Source organism: Podarcis gaigeae (genome assembly GCF_964106915.1).
Source record: "Podarcis gaigeae genome assembly, chromosome: 3".
Classification (NCBI taxonomy): domain Eukaryota; kingdom Metazoa; phylum Chordata; class Lepidosauria; order Squamata; family Lacertidae; genus Podarcis; species Podarcis gaigeae.
In genome coordinates, this window is record NC_139680.1 from 45643858 (window position 1) to 45660042 (window position 16185).

At 42.6% G+C, this 16185-nt stretch overlaps 1 protein-coding gene across 2 annotated transcripts; it reads right to left on the reverse strand.

Annotated features, from left to right (window-relative positions):
* Positions 1–403: 403 nt before the first annotated feature.
* On the reverse strand, positions 404–4933 carry NDUFAF4 (NADH:ubiquinone oxidoreductase complex assembly factor 4). 2 transcript variants are annotated; one of them, XM_083733977.1, is made up of 3 exons: positions 4774–4933; positions 3433–3530; positions 404–1434 (listed from the first exon to the last, which is right to left on the reverse strand). In XM_083733977.1, exons 1-3 carry the CDS (start codon positions 4889–4891, stop codon positions 1141–1143), a joined length of 510 nt encoding a protein of 169 aa, XP_083590103.1. In that variant the 5' UTR covers positions 4892–4933; the 3' UTR covers positions 404–1140. The 2 variants fall into 2 exon arrangements, with proteins under 2 accessions (XP_083590103.1, XP_083590102.1); XM_083733976.1 differs by having other exon boundaries at positions 752–1434; positions 3433–3539.
* Positions 4934–16185: the final 11252 nt, after the last annotated feature.

Sequence of the window (16185 nt, forward strand, 5' to 3'; positions counted from 1 at the left end):
CAGACCTCCGGAACGAATTAAGTACTTAACCCGAGGTACCACTGCATCGTTGAGACACATTCATAAAGGAGAGGTAAAACCAATGAAAATACCCAGGCTGGGAACCATGATGTTTACTTACAAGTAAACGCCATATAGAACATAGGCTTCCTCTACCTTTAATACTTTTGCAGAAGAGGGGCCTTCTCAAGATGCATCTGTTGGTATTCCTTTTATTTTTTTTTATAAGGCAATTGTGAAAAGGTCCAGGGGGCATGTCATTTTTTAGCATCTAAAGGGAAATTATTCATAGGGAAGGCTGCTGGTCATTTTAGGGTCAATTTTCTGGTGCATATTAAATATACATAGTAACGCACAGCCAAACAAAGGAAACAGCCAGGCAACAAAACAGGAACTAATGCAATTCCATCTGAATCAATATAGATTTCCAGTACAGCTTAGAACAAAATACAGAAGTTCAGACAATACAGCTCTTCATGGGTGTGTGGCCAATAATAAAAAGGCATGAATTCAAAGACAAAAAGGCAGCAGCAGCTATCAAGGGCTTCCATACAAAGAATTACAGCCAGTAAGCCAGTAACACATAGCAAAATTGTTTTTGGTTCCAAAACCATTTGTTTCTAACTTCCGTAATTAAGCCAAAATTAAAAGAATGCCTACCCTAACTCAATTTCCCCCATTTGCTCTTTTGCCCCTCCCCTTTTGACCAGACACAGGAACTAGACACACACTCATTTCTCAGAAGATAAACACATTGTAACTCTGCTTTGCTTTAATTATAACTATTTACAGAATGCGATGAGGGCAAGACATTCTGCAGAGCTCAGACTAAAATGCATTTTTGTTGTCTGGGGTCTGCATAACAGACAACTGCTTCAGAAAAGATGACCTCCCACGCAGCCAACATTTTCCAATTTTTGAATTCTTAGGGTGTATTTGCAGATTTTGTTGATATTTTGCCTCCTACTTCACAACAGCATGCCCTGGATGGTTCATGAATGCAACAGTGAGAGAGAAGGCAGTTACCGTTTAAATAAGACACAGTTTATAGGTGTTGTGTGCGTGTATGTGTGGAGAGGGAATCAGATGTGAAGTATTAAGAAGACACCAGCTTGGTCAGTCAAGATTTGGCAGACATTTTTATCTAGGCTTTAGCTGCTTTTTGTCTTGAGGAGGAAAGATCTCCACCGCAAATGGGATGAAGAATTCTAAGAGATCAGTCACATCCTTCAATTCTAATGAGTATTCCTTTGCTATTTTCTCTGCAGTCCAGGTTTCCGGAGAGTGGAGATGATTATGGAGAAGGGTCAAGACTTCAACTATGGCGACTTTGCCTCTAGGAACAGACTGAATATCCAGGGGACCAAGATTGCCTACTTTTGTAAGTCTGCGTTCCTCTCGCTTAGAAGGAAGGCTTTCTCCTTTGTTTTTCACCTAGAGTGGGGGAAATTATATAAAAAATAGTTAGGTTTTAGTGTACAAGCTACACGTGCTCCATCCGTTAAGGTAGGGGTAGGCAACATGGGAACTTTGGACTACAACTCCCATCATCCCTGGCCACTGGCAAGGGTTAATGAGAGCTGCAGTCCATGTCTGGAAGGCCCCATGTGGCCTACCCCTGCCTTTTAACACCCCCCCCCTTTCAACAGAATGTAACTAAAACATTCTAAACCCATTTCTTTTCTGAAAGCGGGACTTAATTGAGGAATTAACCTTCTCTATTTGGCTTGCCTGGTGCCTGATTTGATGACCTTCATGGGCCAGGCAGAAAGGAGTTTTCTTCAGATTTTAATAGCTTTCAATGGCTGCTCAGGATTCTGTTAGCTCATAGGAGACGTTTTGCTCTAGGAGGCTTAGTTTGGTCAGAATCGAGGATATACTTCCAGAGTTAATGCTAAATAACATTACTCCTGGTAAATGAGGGCCATGAAAATTTGTGTCCTGACCTTTTTAGACTCGTCTACCCATGTACTATCTGAAACCCAAGGGGTGCATTGGTTGCCAGATGTGAAATATATTTGCATTATTTTCAGCTCTCCTACCCCACTACACTGTTATGAAAAAATGCTGTGACAGAGGATATGGTTTTTACTGATTATCCCAGGTAGAATGGCAGAGACTGCGAATGAGTTCTGCCTGAAACCCTGCAGAGTGGTTGCCTGTCAGTCTCAACCAGGGGTGGCTAACCAACCTGTGGCCCAATAACATCTGGAGGGACCACAGTTATCATAATCCCTGACCATTGCCCATGCTGGCTTGGATTTATGGAGCTGGAGCCCACCAACTTTGGAGGTCACTCTTTCCCTATCTTCACTACAGATCCTGAAAAAATATTATTCCCACTAAGCACACTACAGTATTAAAATAAGCCTAAAAGCATGGGATTCCTTTCTCCACGCAATTTCTCATTTCACATGCAAGCCCCAGCCTTCCAACCAATACACACTTGGGTCAGTAAACCCAACTGAATACAGAATGACTTGCCACTGAATAAACATGTACAGGATTGTGATACTCACCCATTACCTAAACATGCTCACTTGCAATTAAGGCCTTCCTATTAAGTATGTTTGGGATTGCAGCCTGAGAAATCTCAGATAGATTCATCTAGGAACTATGGCATATTGACAGTGCCATCTTATGCATATTAAATCAAAAATAAGGCCCATTAAACTCAATTGGTATTGTATCATTAAGTGTATCATTGCAAACCAGAAAAATCCCGAACCAGAGTACCTTTTTCCCATGGAAATCACACAGGACTCTGCTCTATCTTTCTATCCTAAAATACACTGGAGAATATTAAAAAATATCTGGTTTATACCTGGGCTTAGCATATAAGAATTTTTTTTTTAAGGAACACCAAAATGAATGGTGAAGGGAACTGTAAAACACAAGTAATAGCAAATTAAGTAAAATAGGGAGCTATTCGGGAGGCCCGTGGAATATATCTAGATCAGAGGTCAGCAACCTAAGGCCCATGGGCCGGAAGCCACCTGCGGAGGTCATTCGACCGGTGCACGAGCTACCCCCAAACCGAGCTGCCCATTTGTGTGCTGCGCTAAACTGGCGCAGCGCGGTGCGGGGACTCGCTTCCACAGCGCCGAAAATCATGTCTGCGCATGCGCAGACACTGAAAATCACGGGCGGGCACACGATCCTGCCCATGGAGAAATCTCCATGGGACTGATCCAGCCCAGGCAAGATAAACCTTGCTGACCCCTGATCTAGACAGATGCAAATGTGATTCCTGCATTTATATAATAATTATAATTTGTCTGCATTGATAATGAGATTAAAATATGTACACACACAATCCAAGAGAGCAAAATGAGACCTAACTTTACATGGACAAAAACTATGACTATGCTTGTCACTGGTGTGTTAAAGTGCTTAACTGGCACCTGCATATTCCAAGATAACCTGACTCACATGCATAACTGGATCTTTGGACTCAACATAGACTTCCTTTAATAATGTGTGAAGGTGGTCATCTTTCTTCTTAATCTCTTCTTGGAATCTGTCGGTGTCTAAGGAGTCTAAGGAGAGATTACAGAACACATTCTAAAGTTATATATTTCAATTCCCCTCCACCCCAGCTTAAGCAAAATATTACAACCCTCAGGAGAGTAGTTCATAATGCATGTAAGGATACGCCTGAATTAATACACACCTACTTTCACAACACACACATGTATATATTCCTGTACACTTCAGGAAAAATGCTTTGGCACTAGCTTTGAAGCTACCATTTCTCTCTCCCCCGTTTTCTCACTAATGCGCAAGATTATTAACAGTTCATCCAGGCCAGTGTTCTATTGCTTACAGTAAGGGTGAGGAACATGTGATTGTCAAGACTACAACTCCAATAATCCCTGGACATTGGCCACACAGCATCTGAAGAACCATATATTCATGCTAGGTGGGGATATGAACCTGGATTTCATCAGTCTGACACTCTATCCACTACCCCACACTGGCAAATAGGGAGGCATCCTCTGCAATCACAATTTACTGTTTTAAGGGGCTCTCAGGAAGAGGGCATGCATCCTGGCTAAGTAAGCTAGTACCCACAGATACTCTCATAGACACTAAGAGTTCGCTGTGTTAAAAATGGCATAAAATAAATTACTGATAGCGGACCAGAAATTCCTTCCTTCCCTATCTTAACAGGATTCATCGCAAAACCGGCAAATATTTGATCTGCACCCCCGTTGTTTTAATTTAAGTTCATGATGAACAGAAATCAGGAGGGAGTGGGTAAAGCTTCGAATAACAGATGGTTAAGAAACCCAGCAAAACACTTGACAGCTGTCTACATTGGCGTTCCCAGTCGCCTTGCTTACTGCCTGGGCAGGGAACACGTTCATGCACTACAGCTCCCATCACTCCCCGATCGCTGGCCGTGGCGGCTGGGGCTGATGGGAATTGTAGGCTGGCAAACATTTTTTAAAAATTCTGCTGGTTTCCTCCACCAGTCCAGGGAGACTACAGCTCCCAGCTTGCAAATCAGGCCGGTAGGCCGCGGGAATACAGCGCGCAAGCCACTTCCAAACGTCCAGAGCGCGAGAGACGGCGCTCCCAATGTCACCAGGGCCCCTCCTTGGGCGCTGCGTCTGCGCCCCTTGCAAGAAAGGCCCCCAGCACAGAAAAGGATTCCCTTTTGCTGCAAATGTTCCGAGCAGCCGAGCAAAGGCGCCACAGGGCGGCTCAGGCACCCAGCCCCCTTGCTTAAGCGGAGCGGCTGTGCGCGCCGCGCCTTGGCTAACTCACGGTCTGCAGGCTGCGGGTGCCGCGGGGCTGGCGCGGGCTTGGCTTTGGCGATTTCCCGGTGGGCTCGGCTCTCCAGGTTGAACTTGCTGAACACGCGGGTCACCCTGGCGCCCATCATCCCGGCGCACTGCCGCCTCCCACTTCCGAAAGCGAGGCGGAGACGCGTCCTATTCGGGCATGCGCGCCGAGAAGCAGGGAGAAACAGGGCGCCCCATGGCGGGCGGGAGGCCGGGCTGGCGCCGCCGGGAGCTCTGGGTAGACCGGCAGCCGGACGCTTTGCACTCAGTGGAAGGATGTGTGGACATAGACTTGCCCAAGGGAGAGGCAGCTGTCCCCCCTTAATCAATAAAAAAAACAATAAAAATACATAGCTAAATGAGGTTCTCCCCCTCCCCAACAAAACTATATAGAAAAACAAGATATAACTATAACAGCCGTGTTGGAAACTCAGATATGAAAGCTAGGAGCTAAACGGCACCTTAAACCTAGGTTATGGGCGCAACATTTTGGAGACTACGTTTTAATATTTTAATGTTTCAATATTTTAATCTTGTATTTTAATTTTGTTTTTAAGTTGTAATCATTCAACTTGTTTTTATTATTGCTTGTAAGCCGCTCTGAGCCCGGCCTTGGCTGGGGAGGGCGGGGTATTAATAAACATTATTATTATTATTATTATTAACAGTGGAACATCTAGGCGTGCTTTTTTAATAACAAGAATACAAAGCTGAAAATGAATGACCTGCAGCTAAAATCTTAAGTCCATTTTTCACATGGTCTAGTCCTCATCTCAAGACTGCAAAAAACAAAGCCATGCATCCCCTGCCCACCCCCCTAATATTCTTAAGAGGATCTCTTCTCCAGTCTTCAGAAAGTGGCTGGAAGTTGGCAGGCAGAAAAAAGCCCTCCTTTCCTTCAGTTCTAATGGCACAGTACTGCACCCAGAGCTCAGAAACTGCTTGCGCTAATGAAATTCCCTGTCGCAAAATGCATCTAGAATGATAGGAGTTTCAAACACTGCCTGTGAGGTAGGTTTGGCTGAGGGAGAGTAATTGGCCCAAGGTCACCCAGCAGCCTTCATGTCCCAGTGGGGATGTGAACCCTGGTCTCCCAGTTCCTAGTCTAGAACTCTAGCCACTGCACCACCACAGTTTAGGCTGAGACTGACAGGTTGCCCAATAAGCTTCATGGTTGAGTCAGGTCCTAGTCCACACCTGCTCAATGAGACTTATTTTTGAGGAGGCATATATAGGATGAAAACATACGCAAATGCCCACAAGGTGAGTTGCAAATAAATAAATAAATAAATAAATGTATAGTACCTTATTGTGTAAGTGAGCCTTTTCCCCCAACAGCACCATGGTCCTGAACTGAAGGACCATTCCCCCTCAACTGCAATTAATATGAATAGGATTCTTTCTATGCTGTTTTCTATCATTAAAGCAATAGACTCACTAAAGTGGAGAGTCCAGCAGCATGCCCACCCCTAATACAGATTGGGGTCTCCTAACACAGTTTGTACGCAGGGCTGGCAGTCTAAGACTTTCAGCTGCCAAAGGCAGTTTCCTGTAGAGAAGTTGACTGGATCGACAGCTGATTCTTTCTTCAGCCCTAGTGAAAAGAGTGTCCTCCCCTGTACCTGATGGCAGCAGGCTAGTTTAGGGCTGCAGGTAATGCCATGGGACACACACTGCTTTGTCCATCGATGGGAAGGAATGGTTTGGGGCGGGGCTCAAGGTGGATAGCACCCCAGCACCTGCTACCTGAGACGACATCATTCTGCCCGTTCAAACGGTTATGGCCGTTTTGTACAGAGCCATGATCCTATGCATGTTTGCTCAGAAGTAAGCCCCACACTCATTCAGTCTGCAAAGCACAGCATCCCTGATCAGTGATCTGAATAGGCAGCTAAACCCTTGCTATATACCCGTGGTTTATATATGCAGAGAATTTCATTCTGAGTAGTTGGGCTGTGGCCAGAGACATTATTTCCAAGGTTGCTGCGCTTAACTGAATTCCCAGAAAACACAATGACTTCCGATATCACTTCATATGCAATAGGCTGCTGTTGTACTAACATATAGCCTTGAGCATCTAACTGCCATTGAGGCAGCTGAGTGCTACACACTCATTTCTTATTCTCCAGCCAACTTCCCTCTTGCCGCTGGAGGTTTCCCACGTGGACCATTCCTCAAAGAGAACAGTTACTTTCTTTATAGATGCATGGTTATATAACTTGGCCTTGGAATCTGCCGGAGGCCATCTGTCCCATGTGAATAGACTGACACAACAACTTATCAAAAATGACCAGCTTTCTGCTTATGTTTTACAGGCAACAAGCCAGCTATATTCTGGCATTTACCACCATAGCTTCATAAGAATACATTCAAATGCTGTAGTTTTATTCCTCTTCTACTTTAAAGGCTAGTTATATTATGCCCCATTGTGGAGATTTCAAGTACCAAGTGTCACATATCTTAGAAAGGATCCTAATCAACTGCTTATTATTATTTAAGGAGAGACTGGGCTGCCATCTGTCAGGGATGTTTGTTGCTGGTTCCTGCATTGTAGATCCCATGTCAGGAGTGTGATCTTTAGGAAGATGTGCTGTACAGTATATACTCTTAGCTCTCAGACTCCTCAACACATATTTTTATTTCATTCCCCTCCCCCCCCCCATCATTTCATTCTTGTGTTAGGAAATCATTGATCTGCAACTGCATTCAGGATCCATGGTAATCAGTGGAATGTTCTCTGATGAGACCAGAATGATTAATCCATCATTCCAAGTATGCTTACATGCCACAGGGACTTTCAGATCATTCCTTGTGTAGATGAATCAGCTGGGTCGCAATGAAAGAAGCTATACCTTAATTGTAGAGTTCATGCTTTGCATACAAAAAACCCTAGGTACAAGTCCAAGTTTAAGCCAGTTAAAAGGGCTCGTTAGCAGGGGTGCAAATTATTATTATTATTATTATTATTATTAATCGATTGATTGATTGATTGATTTAATTTGTATACTGCCCTTTATCCAAAGATTACAGGGCGGTTCACAAAAATCAAAATGTGAACATGCAGTACATAATAAAACAAGAATGAAAATAAACCAATAACCCTCTTCCCACAAATATTAAAAAGCCATAGAATGTTAATCAGCTAACGGCCTAGTTATACAGAGAAACATTTTTGCCTGGGAACCTCAAAAACGTCTGCCAATCAGGATAGAGAGATGAATGGCTTGGCATTATATAGGCAGCGGTATCAAATGAATATATATGTGTGTGTTCACAATTAGAGCTATACTTCAAGAGACTACATAAGACTAACTAGCAGTTTGAAAGCACATCAAAGTACAAGGAGATAAATAGGTACCACTCCGGCAGGAAGGTAAATGGCGTTTCCGTGCGTTGCTCTGGTTCACTTAGTCATGCTGGCCACAGACCCGGAAGCTGTACGCTGGCTCCCTCGGCCAATAAAGCGAGATGAGCGCTGCAACCCCAGAGTCATCCATGACTGGACCTAACAGTCAAGGGTCCCTTTACCTTTAACAGAGAAAGAGGGGGGGGTCCCAAAAGGATAGGGGCTATAACTCAATGGCAGAACACATGTTCTGTATGCAAGTAGCCCCAAATTCAGTATCAAGTATCTCCAGTTAAAAGAATGTGATCTTCCAGAGGTAAGTCCCATGAGTTCACTGCCACATAAGTGTGCACAGAACTGCTGCCTAAGTGAGTAAAACAGAACAGTATATTGTTGCAGGAAAAAAGTCTACTCAGGCAAATGGTTTCATTGCTGAACAGACACTGATTTCTCAAAAGATACAGGAAATTCACAGAATCATTCCCTGAGGACTTCATTTCACAGGTAGATCAGAACTGCTGAAACTGATGTGCAATCCAAGCTCACAACTAACTCTCTGTTGACTTCACAGCTGATAGGACTTTAATGGTGTGCTGTTCATCTCAGCATGGAACTCAGCCTGTCACTGCAGATATGTTGACGGAGTAGAAATTTCAGGAATGAATATTTTTGTATCAGAAGACTTCAAATGCATTTATGTAGTAGCACATCAATGATTCAGGGTGCAACTAAAACAGCACACTTTGTAGATGTGCAGGAGAATCAGCTTTGAGTCTAAACACATGCGCAGAGCAGCAGAGGACAGTGCTCCCTTGACCTCCATATGGTTGCACCACTCTTGTTTACCAGAAGGCAGAGGGGGAGGGGCAAGGCGGTTGAAAGATTGGCGCAGTGCAAATGTACTGGTTTGGCTCTGCCAGTGCATTTGCACGGTGCTGCCCTCACCACTGCCTTGCCCCTCCTCTTCTACATCTTGGTAAGCAGCAGCACTGTGATTGACTGGAGACCAGCTGAGTGCTGCCACCATGCCACCCGCTACTGGCACAGAGTCCACCAATAGTCAAAGGTTTCCCCATTAAGGCAAAAAGCAGCCACAGTCTAGCTGTGGTTTCATTTATTGAAATGAACATGTAAACGTATAGAATATTATCAGCTTTCACAATAGCAACTCATGCTGTCCCATTACTACAGCTGCTAAGGTAAAGGTAAAGGACCCCTGACAGTTAAGTCTAGTCGCAGACGACTCTGGGGTTGCGGCGCTCATTTCACTTTACAGGCCGAAGGAGCCGGCATTTGTCTGCAGACAGTTTTTCCGGGTCATGTGGCCAACATGGCTAAGCCACTTCTGGTGCAACAGAACACCGAAACCAGAGCAGTGCACAGAAACACCGTTTACCTTCTGGCTGGAGCGGTACCTATTTATCTACTTGCACTTTTGGGCATGCTAGCACTGGTATAAAGCAATTGTGGCATAAAATCTGTCAGTCCCAATGTTACTTTTATGCATGGCTCTTAAAGCAATTATTTTAATAGTGTTCACTACCTGGTATCTATCTATTCATTTGCCTCAGATGCATTTTTAATAGTTCTGATCCATCTCTAAATAATGTATTATTAATTCATTTAGGAAATAAAATCTGCATATCATACATCCAGACAGATATTGTTATTATTATCAATCACATTTTCCCACTCAGATCTGTTTTTAATTACTTATTCTAATATAACCAGTGGTACAGAAAGGAGCACACCAACGCTGTAATGAAAAATACACAAATACAGCTGTTTCTGAAAACCAAAATGAACTTCACATTTTGTATTATTCATTTGCTGTTTCTAGAGCTGCAAGCTTTAACTGACTAGGTGATGTAATTCATTAAGTGCCATTTTAAGCACAAAATAGACAATGGTGCTAGCAACAACAACAACAAAAACCCTCTGGGACTACTGACATTGCAGTAGAGGGGTCATGTTGATGTACAATTTCCCACCTCCTGAACTAGATTCAATCTGAAAGAAACTCCTTTCTGTTTGTATCCACAGCTTGAGGGTGAAACTGCTTTGGCTCTTATCCTTATGGAAAGAACCATAGCTATCTGAAGCCGAGAGCTCTTAAATGAAATAAATGTCAACACTGTCTTATCTTTTGGCTCTTCCAAATTCTCATAGACCCCATACATGTTTACTTTTAAAAGCTATTTAGTATGCTACTTTCCCCAAATATTTCCAAATTACTGTTAATTGAAACATGGCCAGGGTAGCTTCTATAAGATCCCTATCGACAGCACCTGCCAGCAGGTTTTTAAATATAAAAGACTTGACAGAAAAGGAGAAAGGGATGAGGTTGTAACAAGCAAACTCAGGTTGCAATCCTATCCTACATACCTGGGCGTAAGCCTCATTGGATTCAAAAGGATTTACTTCTGGTGTGTAGGCATGGCTAGGATTGTGCTGTCAGTCACCATTTATTAAAGTCACAGAGTTCGAGTAATGACCTTCCTGAGTGGGAACAGTTCAGGAAGAGGAGGAACCAAATGAAGTAGGGAATGTTCTTTTCCAGATAAACAGGTGCTGAAACTCACCACGAGCACCTCCTTTGTTCTCTTAGAAAGGCAATGGCGCCCACCTAAGAGGTGATGGAACTGAGTTCCAGTGAGTTCCCCCTGAAAAAACCCTGAGAGTAGTATTTTAAATGGTACATGGAGCAGGCTCTGTTTCAATCTGTCCCTCTATTGTAACCAGATGGAATGGCTACTGTTAGTGAAGAGCAGAGGAGAGGAGGAGTTAAATGGATTATTGTGTATTAGTCTTAATTCTTAGTCACAAATAGTATCTTAGACACAAATTCTCTTGCACATCTAGGCTGCACAATTATTGATTGCCTCAAATTCAATGTGGAAATCAACTGAAATTTATTCTAACAAAATTTATAAACAACTGAATAGAAGGCAACAACCTCTAAGTGGTTTACATAAATAAGAGAATTTCCTACACCTAACAAAACCCAGTGTACATTGTTGCACAGCGAATATAAAAAAATCATAGCATGGGATAACACAAGGCTCATAATAATTGTGGCTTACCAGATTTATTTCACACAAGCAGAGGGTTTTCAAACAACCCTCAAACTAACACTAGCGACATGCCTTTTAGCTCTTTAGATATATAGTCAAAACATTACATAATTGATTTGTTTCATTCCCTAAATTAGTTGCCGATTAATACAATAAAAGAGCTAACAATCAAAATTACTTCAAAGCAAAAATAATTGTTTCAAACATCATACAAAGAGTTACCATTTTGAAAGGCAGATTTTGAAACAAAATACAGCATTCTGAAAATTGCAACAAATTTATATTCCCATATTGTAAGTGATAACTAATGTATTTGTTTGTGTGATGTATTTGGTGCAGCAGTGAGCCAAATATTTTAGTTTATTTGCTCTACAGCTTGTTGACCTTGCTTATAGCAGATGTTACGTTTGTATCTCTGATTCTAGCCATTCTTTCATCAGGAAGCCCAGGTTTGCTATTTTAAAATGTATCCCAAGTGTTCCTTGTTCAAGGTCACAGAGTATAAACAGCTATTCTACTCACCTTAAGTTTTTGTTCTGTAACAGGATTCATACCTTGCTAGTGAAGTGATGTAATTGAACTTGATTTTGTCTCAGCAGGTCGTTCCTGGTACATAAATATTCCTGTGTGTCTAATTCTCACCTGCAAAAACTCCTTAGCTGGGAGACAGCTATACAGGGGAGCCTACTGTCCATTGTTACCAGAAGGTTATGGCCAGGCATAGGCAAACTCGGCCCTCCAGATGTTTTGGGACTACAACTCCCATCATCCCTAGCTAACAGGACCAGTGGTCAGGGATGATGGGAGTTGTAGTCCCAAAACATCTGGAGGGCCGAATTTGCCTATGCCTGCTTATGGCTTTCTAAATACAAGGGTACATTCTAGAGACTCCTCACGCAGGGCAGGATCTGCCATAAGGTGTCTGTCTGGACACACACATTTTGTATCCATGGGCAAGGGTGTGCATGCACTATCCACTCCTATGTTGCTCTGTGCACTCAGTCCCTGGCCATGGAAAATATCTGTAGAGGACATCTCCTCATGTTCATCTGAATGCAGACAGAACCCTTGGTGTGATTGGAGACACAGATGAAGAATGACCCTCCAATTGAACAAAGTGTTCTATTGGTGTTCAAGCAAACAGGAGAAGCCCCCTGCAGACCTTCTCTGCTCAATGGTGGGAATGCCCCCAAATCCAACTATTCTGGACAACAGCCATACAAGAAATATGTAAAATAACTAAGGAAGTACAGTGGTACCTCGGGTTACAGACGCTTCAGGTTACAGGCTCCCCTAACCCAGAAATAGTACCTCGGATTAAGAACTTTGTTTCAGGATGAGAACAGAAATCACATGGGGGCGGCGCAGCAGCTGTGGGAGGCCCCATTAGCTAAAGTGGTGCTTCAGGTTAAGAACAGTTTCAGGTTAAGAACAGACCTCCGGAATGAATTAAGTTCTTAACCCGATGTACCACTGTATTAAAAATCGCCCCAGAATTGGCTCTACTAGACATCTTCCAAGACGATAATGCCCACTTACATCACAAAGAACTCATAACCCACCTACTTTCAGCAACCGGAAACATCATAACCAGACACTGGAGAGAACTGTCAGGAGTAAGCATGGACCAGTGGTAATAGTATGGGAAACATAACCAATAAACTGAAACTGACACGGGGACAAACAGAAGAAGATGCCTTCACCCCGGTATGGCTCCCCTTCATCACATACACAGCCCAACAAGACAATGACAAGAATTCGCCAAAAGCATATGTATCAATATGAGTAACTTAATTCAAAGCGCCCACCCACCCCACTCACTCATGAAAACAAAGTTCACCACAGCCAATCACAAACAAGCAACCTCACCCTAGGCCAACCCCAAATTCTCTCACCACCAAAGGAACACAAGCAAATAGCAAAGAGAACCTACACAAACGACACTGACACAAACCCCTACACATACATTAAGTAAAATAGAAACATCGCCACCCAACCCCAACCCCACCCACTATGGCTCCCTCCACCTCTTCCCCCCTTTTCTTCCTAATGTAACACTAATGTTGCAACAAATGAAACTGAACTGTAGAAAATGTAACTTGAAAAAAGAGACATTGCACATACTTTTGTAAACCAATAAATCTTTAATAAAAAAATACTTTAAAAAAATAAATTACAGGAAAGCCAAGGATTTGGAGGGGCAGTGGCGGGAGACATAAAATGTGCAATAACATTGGGTGGGTCTTGTGTATGTCTGGCTAACAATGTGAAGCAAAAGAGGCAAAGGCAATCCTTTCAGGTTGGCTGCTATTTTTTGAAACAGTGATTCCTACTCATTGGTTTAAGTGGTATCAAGTTTCGTATTAAATAAAACATATTCAGAACTGGAGGATCAGCAAAAGCTGTAAATTATTAAGGAATCATGCTATCACATAACCAGTATGTCTCACTGAAGGCTCCTGTGTTTTTGTTTTGTTTTTTTTCAAATAATATTTATTATTTTCAGTAGATAAACATAGTAAAAAAAGAAAAGATTAACAATAATAAAGACAAACAAAAAATAAAAGATAAAGATAAAAAAGAAAAAAGATACATACAACATATTATCACTTAATAAATTAAAATTAAGTACCATCCATCTTCATAAACATAGTTTGTGTTTGTGCAATATGAAGTTCTGTCTGCATTAGTTCATCCATGATGGTCTCTATTCACAACCAAATTAATCTGTGGTTACTTTTCACAAAAGAAAGAAATGGCTGTATGAACTAGCTCCTACACACACACCCTGATGTTGCTATTATTTCTTAACTATCTTTAAAAGACTTCTATTGTTTTTCTGCTAATTTGTTGGTTTCTTGATTCTTCACAATCAATACTACAGAAAACAAGAAGCAGAATTGCCCTCCTCCCCCATATCAAAAATAATCATGATTGTCTTCCTCTTCCCCAGATGCTCACTCTTATTTTGGTTCACTTGGTATAAAAACAAACAGCGCTCAACTTCCAGAGCTCTTAAAAGAGGAAGTAGCAGTTTGAAAGTTGTGAATTCTAGTGATGACAGGCTGTGAATCAGTTCATGAAAATGCAAATTTTGGACTGCAATCCTGAACACAGCCTAGGGCGGGGAAGGGAAATATTTGGCCCTCCATATGTTGCTGTGGGTTAAACCACAGAGCCTAGGACTTGCGGATCAGAAGGTCAGCGGTTTGAATCCCCGCGACGGGATGAGCTCCTGTTGTTTGGTCCCAGCTCCTGCCAACCTAGCAGTTCAAAAGCACGTTAAAGTGCAAGTAGATAAAGGCGGGAAGGTAAATGGCGTTTCCGTGCGCTGCTCTGGTTCGCCAGAAGTGGCTTAGTCATGCTGGCCACATGACCCGGAAGCTGTACACCAGCTCCCTCGGCCAATAAAGCGATATGAGCGCCGCAACCCCAGAGTCGGTCACGACTGGACCTAATGGTCAGGGGTCCCTTTACCTTTACCTATGTTGCTGGGCTATAACTCCCATCATCCCTGACTTCTGGCCATATTGGCTGGAGTTGATGGACATTAGAGTCTAGCAACTTCCAGAGAACCACGAGTTAACCCTCTGGTGTACTGAACTGTGTTCTTATGGAGAACAATGGTAAGAGCAATGCTATTCAGGCAGATATGCTGGGGTATCTCCTGTGCATGTTAAGTTATGTCCTAACTGCTCCTGGCCAGGTGGTTTCATGTGTGGGTGCAGGAGCACAAAATATCAGCCTTCATTTTGTGCCTTCCCATTGACTCATACAGAGTGAATTATAAATACACAGGCATTTGGGGTGGTGTAAGTTACTCTGTGGCCAATGAACTCTGACCAGTAAATGAAAATAGTTAGAATATTGTATAGCGAAATTGGAGGATTGTTTATCCTTCTTCCTGCCCCAATACACTCACTCCTCGTCCCCTCTTTTCCCTTTATACAGTACTTGATGTAACTCACACTAGCAGGGCTTTTTGTCACCCCAGAGTAAGCAGAGATGTATGCTGGGGTAAGTAATTTACACTGGGTTAAGGCCATTTCAGTTTTGGATAGGGGAGGCATGCTACATTCTAACTTTTCCAGATGGTGCACTGCACCATTAATATTGTTCTTCAGAGGTGTGAGTAGGAAGTAATTAATAAAGGACAGAGAGAATTTAACTGTGAGCCCAACAAAGTGCCATCTGTCTTTTTAGCTCTGAGTTTACAATCTTTACTTATTTAAGAGGTGATAGCAAACACATTTATTGATTTGCAATATGTTTTCCTTTTATAGCAGTGTCAGTTGTGTCAGACCTTGAAGCAGATGCTAGCCACATGACAGCTATTTTCTCTCTCTCCCATGCTGGTTAACAGATCATCATCATTTGGCATGATGTTCACAACTAGTGTAGGTGATTGCAGGTGGTTTTTGAAACTGCTACTGAAGGTTTGTCCACCTTTTTTTATCCCAGGAAGAAGTACTGACAATTTGATTGCGTCCTATCACCATGCATCTTACTGTAGAGCCACACATTCTTCCAGAGGTAAAATGCTAGCCAGACAGCTGATAATTACTCATTGCTACAGCTACAGATATTAACTGATGGGATTAACCAGCTGAAGCTTTAAATGCACACCTGTTAATCAAACATTTTTCTATTCCTGAAGAAGAGATTCCTTTTAGGATGTCTGCCCCCCACCAATCCATTTAAGTTTGAGCTCTGTCGAACCCTTTTTATTCTCCATGCCCTGCCAATTAACAGTAAGATTGACATGGGAGAGGCAGCACCTCACATTGCTTACTAGATAGCTGGGGTACCACAAAAAACAAAACAAAACAATTTTTTTAAAAAAAGATTGGTAATGTGAGGCAACTCACTTGGAATACATTTTTCTCACTGCTACTAAATTTCCTCTGCAGTGTGCAGATGAAGATGGGAGATGTTTTATCAATCAACACAAGGTCACTGGATTGCCATGTGCCCA